The following is a 9,302-nucleotide window of genomic DNA, read 5'->3' on the forward strand; positions in this document are numbered from 1 at the left end:
ATCTTTATTATTGTTTGAGACCTGCTACTTTGAGCAAACAAAAATTTAAAAAACGATTGATTTAATTAATTTTGTTGAACAAAATTAATTACAAGTCTTTATCAAAATCACTACATTTGAAACTTTATTAAATCTTATCTGTACATTTACTTAAGTAACAAAATTGAGCGCTTCTTCCACCACTGCCATTAGCCTATGTGTAAATAGTTCTCATTGATCATAATTAGTGGTGCAAATGTAAAAAACAAAAAAACATTCATTAAAATATTAAAGAGATAAGTTAATATGAAAGGTGCACTTTAAACAACTTTTGGAGGGTTCACCACCTGCAAATCCAGTGTTATGGCTTTCTTCTATTGTACGGCATTTAACAAGTTCATCTCCACTGAAACACTGAAAAGGTAACAGGTCAGGCCTGTGGAGAAGTGAGTCCACTTACAGTAAAACAATGCATGTTCTAAGTTAAAGCCATACAGTTTAAAGGAATGACATCTCAGCGAAGAGGAGCAGGTGGCAGAAAAGTTACATAGTGCATCTTTAAAGGGCCCATATTATGCTATTTTCTGGTCTATGTTATAATGTTGTTTCCTAATCACAAACAGACCTGGAGTTGTGTTTTGTTTCATTCACACATGTTTAACACACAAAACCTGCATATTTAGGCTGAGTTCTTCTCTCAAATGGAAAACACACTGTTCCACATTGTGATGTCATGTGGTAATATAGGAAGTGCTCCACTGTGTTTTTAAACTCCATACACCTTCACTAGAATCATTTGGATAATTTCAGCCCTGCAAATGGCAATCTCTATCGAACTAAAGATAAAAGGTTAACTTGAAAACTGCCTCTATATGACATCACAAAGTGGAACAGAGTATTTTGAGTTTTGGAGATGCTGACAGTCTAATAATCCAGGATTAATCAAACATGTGTAAATGAAAAAAAAACAACACAGAACACAAATCTGGGTATGTTTCTGATGAGGTAACAACATTATAACAGGACAAACGAAATCATAAATGGCTTTTTGAATAGGATTAGCCACAAAATCCACTGATCAAAAATAGTAAATAAAGCAGTTATTGAGTTTCCTAAATAAATATTAATACGATTTCTTGTCATAGCACTGAAACTTTAGCATTGCTGTGGTATTGTTTTGACACACAGCTTTTTGTTCCTGTTACCCTTTGAAATGATGTCTTCTGATGATGCCTCCATATCATTTGTAGATCATACAAATACGATCTCACACTGACACTGTGAACTGCAAAGGCAATAATGGGATGGCACTGGTGTTTATACACTTAAAGAAACATGCTAATGATTAAGATTTTGTTACAGCAGAAACTCTAGAGAGCCTTGACAAGAAAGCATATTGTGCTGTAACCTCAAGCAGTGGTGGAAGGTAGCAAAGTAAAATATATTGTTACTGCTAACCAAAATATGTATAATTTTAAACAATATAACTACAAATTACACTACACATTAGCAACACTTCTGTAAAATAATTTTATTTAAGTAGATTTGTCATGTGATATTTTTACTTTTTACCTCTGTATCTGTACTTTTACTTCACTAACACAATTGAGTACATCATCCACCTCTGACCTTAAGTATACCGAGAGTAAACTAACACATTTTCCAGATAGACGGAGATCATGGAGGAAAAGGATATATAATGGATATATTAACATAATTCCCTCCCTGTTTTTTTTTTTTTTTTGAAGAAGAAGAAGAAGAAGAGAATTGCTGTACATAGTAGAAGTAAAACAAAACAACAAAAGTCTCCACTCCGCTGAAAAATATACCCACATTTTAAGTAGTAACCAAAACTTTTCAACCCGAAGAATACTCAAAAACTTGCAAATACATGTTAACAGATGTGTATGTAGTTTGTGATTATAATTTAAAGGGGGTAGTCTGCCCCCTGGTGGACAAAGGTGAAAGCAACAACGTTCTCTTGACGGATGAACTGTGCTTGACAACAAGATCAAATTAACACTTGGAACCATATGACCATTGTTGTATTGTTACAGTTAAAAGTGCCAAAGAAATGCATTGTGTACAAGACAATTGTTAACAGTAAGATTAAGCCTCTAGAATCTTACGTTTTTACACCTAGATCTGTTTTCACTTCATCTATTGAGTACCCCAGTCTCTAAACGTGGTCTCCTACTCCAAGTACGCTATAACTTTTGATTGTAAAGTCGTCAAACTAATATATGAAGTATATATGTTTGTTACTTATTTAGGGTGACCATACGTCCCTATATATACCCGGGACTGTCTCAATTTTGACCTGATTTATACAAGAAATGTCCCATGTATCCACATTTTTGACTAATCTGATGCTCGCCAACGTAAATAGGGTGACATATTGTCATTTATGTAGCCGAAATACAAACTCTTATTACACTTATATATTTTTGTTCTAACTATATTAATGTTCAAGACTACTTAAAGATGTAAAATGTACTTACTTCAAACACCAATTCACTTTCATCTTCCTGTTAATCGTTAGCATGATCCATTGATTAGCATAGCCCTGATTGACAGAGAGCCCACCGTAGAAGAAGACACTTTTCCGGAAACACATTTTGAAAAAGTCATGTTTTTAATACAACACTATTTTGTGCAGTTCAAAATATTACAGTAAAGGTCAAGAATAAAACAGAGCACCATTTCATATTTGCCGTTTTGTTTTTCTGTCCAAGTTTCATTTAAAAAGTTTGTATTATAGTAAATATTGTAACACAAAAATAACCACAGGAACAAGTTCTGTATATAAAAATGGTTTAACAATTTCTTTCAGTATAAAACATTACAGAATCCAAAGCCAATCAAACAAATTCACTGTCATCGACTGAAATCATCATGAACTTCCCAGTCAAACTCTAAATGACATACAAAAGGATTGCGATTAAAGAGGTTTCTGTACTTTTTTTTTTTACTAAATATGGGAGTAAATAACACAAAGTCTAACAATCACTCTTTGTTTGCTAAAATAACAATAAAAAAGGACAAAAGTGAAAACTCCTGGTCCACCAAACACCAAGCCCAAATATTTCTGGTCAATGTGGCATCTACACAGTCTTCTGTTGGCCCTTCTTCCCAATAAGGGATTTATGGATGTGGGGAATGACACCTGAAAAAGAATTCAACAATTTGGTTACAAGTCATTTGCACATACATCTAAAATAATAAAACATTTCCAAACATATTTCCCAAAAAGAATCCAACACGAAATAAAAAATAATAAAATACTCAGGGCAAATTTTACCTCCTCCAGCAATTGTGGCTTTGATGAGGGAATCCAACTCCTCATCACCACGAATGGCCAGCTGCAAGTGACGAGGAGTAATACGCTTCACCTTCAAGTCTTTGGAGGCATTGCCAGCTAACTCTAGTACCTACAACAAAAACAAGGCATAACAAACATTAGAAGTAAATCCAGGGGTAACTCTAACAGCATGTATCATTTATAAGTGCTTACTTCAGCAGTGAGGTACTCAAGGATAGCCGCACTGTACACAGCTGCTGTAGCTCCAACTCGACCATGGCTGGTTGTACGGGTCTTTAAGTGCCTGTGGATACGGCCCACAGGAAACTGCCCAGAAACAAAACGCATCATGTTAAAGGCAAGAGGAGCATGATGTCTGCATAGGGATGTGTTCAACCTTACCTGAAGACCAGCTCTCTGTGAGCGGGACACTGCCTTGGCCTTGGCTTTTCCGCTGTCTTTTCCTGCTTTGCCACCAGCCTGAATTAATGAGAACCATGTGCAATGCATGCAATAAATAAGTACACCATAAATACTGTGACCATGAAGTAGGCCTGTCAAGATAAACAGTACATCAACCTTATCGTTCAATATATGTGAGATGGAACAATACTTTTGGGGGGTTATCGTGGGGACTTTTTCTTTGTACTAGTGGGAATTTTTCTTATTTTTCTGTACTGCTATGGGATTTGAGCTGCAGAAGGTTGAATTATGAATTTCTATGATTCATTATAGATACAAACTAATTAGAAAAGTGTTGCATTCAGCTATTTATTTTTGCAACTCATAGTTTTTAACAATAGTGTACATTTAGAATGCTTTTAGGAATACGCTTTATGTTTTGATTTCAGTATTATCGTTTATTGTCAATATTTAATTCAGCAATATATTGCAGTTCAAAATTTGTTATCGTGACAGGCCTTCCGTTAAGAAAAATAAAAGATAGGGTGCTGCATCCAAAGTTATTCAGCCCAGGTAACACGTCCTCATGTGAAAACACAGATGGGGCCCCATGGCCGGGACAGGCGGGCCATATGCCAGTGTTTACTTCTGCCCAGTCCAACTGTCACACTTTCCCGCCAATCAAATATAACAGCGTTAGCGTTACTTTTTCTACATACAACACTATTCAGCCAATACAATACTAACATTTATCTAGAATGAGCCGAAAACATCCATCTGTATCATTATTAATTTTGAAGTTCAAGCGCCTGTCACTCAGGTGCATCCTGAGCGGGTCAAAACCAAAACAAACCAGCGGCGCCGCTTTTAAAGCTCCGTTTTGTATAAGAAATTCAAGCAAATTATTAAAATGAAACACCTTGAGACTGACAGTGTTTACAACAAGAGGCACTGTCCAATTTCGGCCCATTTGACGAGTAGTTTAGGCTAAAGATTGACACATCTAAACAAACCGCTTTTCAATGATCCCACATTAAAGCATTGAAACGGCTAACGTTAGCTTAGCGCGCTAACGCTGCTTTACCAGCGAGAAGAGAAGCTGCGAACGTCAAAGCAATGCACAATTTTGCAAAGTGTACGGGCCGTATTGGTCCATCCCAGTACCCGAGATAACACAAAACTGTGCTAAAACAGCACTTTCATCTTAAAATGTTACAGCATTTGGACCTGTGCTGATAACGACAGGGGCTAGCTCCAAGCTAGCGCTTTAGCTACCATTGTAACTACACATCTTCTGTTAAAATACCGTTTCAAACCAAAACAGCCATTTTGGGGAAACACTTCAAATGCAATGCAAGCTCTTATGACAGTTTCACACGTGATCCAGGGGCACATACCATTTTTTCGCTTCGTTATTTGATTGTAGAACCAAATCTATGGCCAACAATTTCGGCTCCTGAGAGCAAAGAAACAATAAACCTCTTTGGGAATCTTTTACATGCAAACCCTCGTGGAGACCTTTTGTCCAATCAGAATCACTGTTCTTGCTTCGAATATTGGATCTAACCAATCCACGCACAGTTTGCACAGTGCGCCCATCCCCCACCAGCTCACAGCGGCTTTAGCACGAACCCGGCCTGTAGGCGGGACAGTGCGGAGTGTCCTTCCAGGGACAGCACAAAAATGTCAAAAATACATAAATGCTTCTCTTGTCATTGTGCATATGGTGCTTAATAAATATAATTAACCAATTCTATAGGTCAACAAATGTCCATTTTCGTGGTATCCTTTTTCATTCGGTATCTAAAACAAACGGACCAAAGCACAGTGTTATTGGAATTCTCTGAATACAATATTGAACTCCATAACCCCATTACAGTCGCAGACACTTGTGGACTCCAGCAACGTAGCAACGTATAAAGGCTATTATATATTAATTATAGACAGGGAAATAAACCAATCAAAGCGCTAAGTTGTTCTGCGATCATTAAACTGACATTTCCCTGGGCCAATCACGCTGCTCTTGTCCGCGTCCGGTTTCCTCCGTGGGCTCGGCAGGCTCGGGGGGTGGGGGTCAGAGAAACGCAGAGAGACGGGCTGCTGGTGGCGAAGATGGCGGATGGGGACAGTGGCAGTGAGCGCGGTGGCAGCAGCGGCGGTGGAGGGGGTGGTGGCGGAGGTTTCCAGCATTATCAGCGGGAGTCGGAGACCCAGGAGCTGGCCTCGAAGCGGTTGGACATTCAGAACAAGCGCTTCTACCTGGACGTGAAGCAGAACGCTAAAGGCCGGTTCATTAAAATCGCCGAGGTGGGAGCCGGGGGCTCTAAAAGTCGACTGACCCTGTCCATGTCAGTAGCGGCGGAGTTCCGTGACTACCTGGGGGATTTTATAGAGCACTACGCCCAGCTGGGGCCTAGCACTCCGGAGCAGATTGCTCAGTCATCCGGCGGGGATGACACCGGGCCTAGACGGGCCTTGAAGAGCGAGTTCCTGGTGCGGGAGAACCGCAAATACTACCTCGACCTAAAAGAAAACCAGCGCGGTCGCTTTCTCCGGATCAGACAGACCGTGAACCGAGGCCCCGGGTTCGGAGTGGGAGTGGGCGGCATGCAGGGTGCTGGCATGCAGGCCGGCCAAACCATCGCTCTCCCGGCGCAGGGCTTAATTGAGTTCCGTGACGCCCTTGCAAAGTTAATAGACGACTACGGGGGAGACGAGGAGGAGCTGTCCGGTGGCGGAGGGGCCGGGGGCTACAGCGAGCTCCCGGAGGGCACCTCCATCATGGTGGACTCCAAGCGTTTCTTCTTTGACGTGGGGTCCAACAAGTACGGAGTGTTCCTGCGAGTGAGCGAAGTTAAACCCAGTTACAGAAACTCTATAACTATCCCGTTTAAAGCGTGGAGTAAGTTTGGAGGGGCGTTCAGTCGCTACGCAGAGGAGATGAAAGAGATCCAGGAGCGGCACCGGGATAAGATGTACGAGAGGAGAGGCGGAGAGGAGTCCGAGGGGGACGATGTGGACGACGACTGAGCCAGCGCTGCTGCTCGGGAGGAAGCTGACAACATGATGCAAAGCCTGGAGATTAACAGAAAGAGAGGAGCGACTTATGTGCATGACGAACTTTAAAAACAACGGAGTTAATTAAAAGTATAATTGACTGAGAAATTTACTGTCTATATAAGAGAATGATGTTTAAGTGTAGGTGGATGTTCTAGATAAGTGAGTACAGACTGCAGTAGTCAGCTCCTGTTTGAGATTCCCCGTAATTAAATAATATATAAGTATATATGAATATATATGATTGTCCGTTTGATAACCTCGAGCAGCCCAACAAATTAAGCTTGACAGTGCTGGAGACAGGATGTACCTGTCCCCACATCCTGGTTATGCAGTGCTAGAGCTCACCTGGTGCAGGACAGGTGTAGGGTGGGGGGAGATCCATGGGGAGACAGCCCCCCTGCTCCGTCACCATGGCTGTTGTATGTGTGCTTTTCTGTCCCAAATGTCTCACCTGGACCAGCCCAGATCAAACAACCTACAGAGCCAGCGTGAGGAGGGGCATAGGGCATGGCAGGGCACCCACAACCATTATGATGATCTGTTACAAGCACACTGCTCATTTGGATTTTGAGGATGATCCAAAAGAGCTAAAATGGCCCTGTATCCCTTGTCACTCCTCCCTCAAGTGTTGACGTCTACCCTACTGTTTCACCATGTCTCAGGGTTGGCATGTCCCACCTGTATTTGGGGGTCTATCTTCACCTGTGCATCGCTTGTGTCAGCTGCTGATATCTTGCTTGATGCTGGCCCCTGTGTCATGTGACCTCAGTGACCTTTGTCTCCAAAGGGCAGCAGGTCTCTAGCATTGGTCCTCAAGATAAAGCTTAATATTGCTGGGCTTGAGTGACAGTCTCCAGGGAACTGGCCTTGTTGACCTACATGGGGTGCATCATTTGGATCCTTTAATCTTGAACTCAGACCAATAATGACTGAAGCAGATTCAGTCTGATTGTAAGAATTTAGGTGCTTTTTGGAAAACAAAAACCCATCCGCCGGGTGCTATAAGGAAAGAAAAAGATATATATAACTTACTGGCAGAGATTTAGTTACAACAGATCAATTATAGATAGAATTATTTTTCAAAAGAGATTTATTGCAATATGTCTTAGAGATATAAGACATTTATTAGATAATGCTGCCTAAAGTGGCTTATTTAAAACACTAAGCTTGGATGCAAAAGTCCAGGGTAATATTTCATACCTGCTTTTTCCGAACATTTCTGTTTTTCCTCAGAGGAAGTAAAAAGAGACACAAATTGATAACAGTATGTTATTGCAATTTCTATTAAAACAAATATGACTTCATTGAAGTAGTTTGTCAGCGAACTTTCAGCACTCCAGTTCACTTTACAAAGCATCAAGTTGTTTCAGTCCACCATGTTTCTCACTGTTCGGCTTTACATCAGTTGCCATTCGACGCAAACATAAACACCCGCTACATTTAGTCTGTAGTGTTCTTTTCCGATATGGTCATATTTTTGCATGCCTGCTCTCGCGCGGAGCTGCCTTGTGTTTTTTCTTTTGCATATTCTGATTGCTGTATGATGGTATTTATCCATTTGGAGAGCGGTTTTAAGGTTTCTTTATGTATTGCATTGGAAAGTTTATTCTCAGCCTAATAAAAGCCACAAAGCTCCCACGCTTTGGGGGATGTCACGTTCATTGTCCCGCTTCCTTTGACACCTCGTTGAATTTGACTTTAGCCATGTCGACACAGCAGAGAAATGCCATACTAAAAATATACACCTGGGAGCAATACCTTTCTTTTCTATTGAAGTATATATGATATTACACATACAATTGAACTTCACCCTTCTTCCTGTACTGTGTTATGTGAAATGGCAGCTGTTTCAGTCATGTGTGTTCTGCTGTAATATTCTAAAAAGTTCCTTTCAACGAGAAATAAAATTATGTTTTTGCTCAGGAGAGGTGTGATCTTTGCAATCAACACAGAAGCTATACAAATTGTTATGACTGTTGTAGAAGTTAACATAGAATTAAAGAAAAACTAGACAAGGCAGGATCACATCAGCAAATAAGTGATCTCTTCAGTTCAGATCGATGCTTTCTATCTTAAAATGTATGTAATAATTCTCATTGCAAACTTCAGTTGACTTTGACCACTAGGAGGAGCACTACCGAGATGCAGTACTGAGTCATGACCTTGTGGGAGGATTCAGTTCTGTTATTGGCTTATGCACCACACCTCTAGGGTTAGTTTATAATCAAAGTTATGCTAATAAAGAAAATATTAATCATGTATGAATGTGACCTTTGATTGTAGACAGTTGAGGGGAGGACTGGGATGACGTAAACGGCCTAATGAGAAATACCTAAACTGGAGTCTCAATCAGTATGACATTAACAGACAACATGACAGTGATAGTTATAAAGAACAACTGGGGAAATTTAATGTCTATATTTACAAGACACAACACAAAAACGAAATAAACTTTTAAAAATATGAATCATGACACAAAATTGATGCCATTTTAGTATAGGCAAGGCAATTTCATTTTTATAGCACAGTAATTCAGTAATTCAAAGTTCCTTACAGAATA

At 40.2% G+C, this 9,302-nt stretch overlaps 2 protein-coding genes across 2 annotated transcripts; one reads left to right on the forward strand and one right to left on the reverse strand.

The window, feature by feature from the left end:
- Positions 1-2,595: 2,595 nt before the first annotated feature.
- LOC117376420 (histone H2A.V) lies at positions 2,596-5,219 on the reverse strand. The gene is made up of 5 exons (XM_033972897.2): positions 5,080-5,219; positions 3,683-3,760; positions 3,494-3,607; positions 3,281-3,410; positions 2,596-3,145 (listed from the first exon to the last, which is right to left on the reverse strand). The coding sequence occupies exons 1-5, from the start codon at positions 5,080-5,082 to the stop codon at positions 3,084-3,086; spliced, it is 387 nt and encodes a 128-aa protein (XP_033828788.1). The 5' UTR covers positions 5,083-5,219; the 3' UTR covers positions 2,596-3,083.
- A 530-nt stretch (positions 5,220-5,749) lies between these two features.
- On the forward strand, positions 5,750-8,664 carry LOC117375829 (transcriptional activator protein Pur-beta). Its single transcript, XM_033972153.2, has one exon. The coding sequence runs from the start codon at positions 5,795-5,797 to the stop codon at positions 6,710-6,712; it is 918 nt and encodes a 305-aa protein (XP_033828044.1). The 5' UTR covers positions 5,750-5,794; the 3' UTR covers positions 6,713-8,664.
- Positions 8,665-9,302: the final 638 nt, after the last annotated feature.

This window comes from Periophthalmus magnuspinnatus, chromosome 9 (genome assembly GCF_009829125.3).
Source record: "Periophthalmus magnuspinnatus isolate fPerMag1 chromosome 9, fPerMag1.2.pri, whole genome shotgun sequence".
In the NCBI taxonomy this organism is placed as follows: Eukaryota; Metazoa; Chordata; class Actinopteri; order Gobiiformes; family Gobiidae; genus Periophthalmus; species Periophthalmus magnuspinnatus.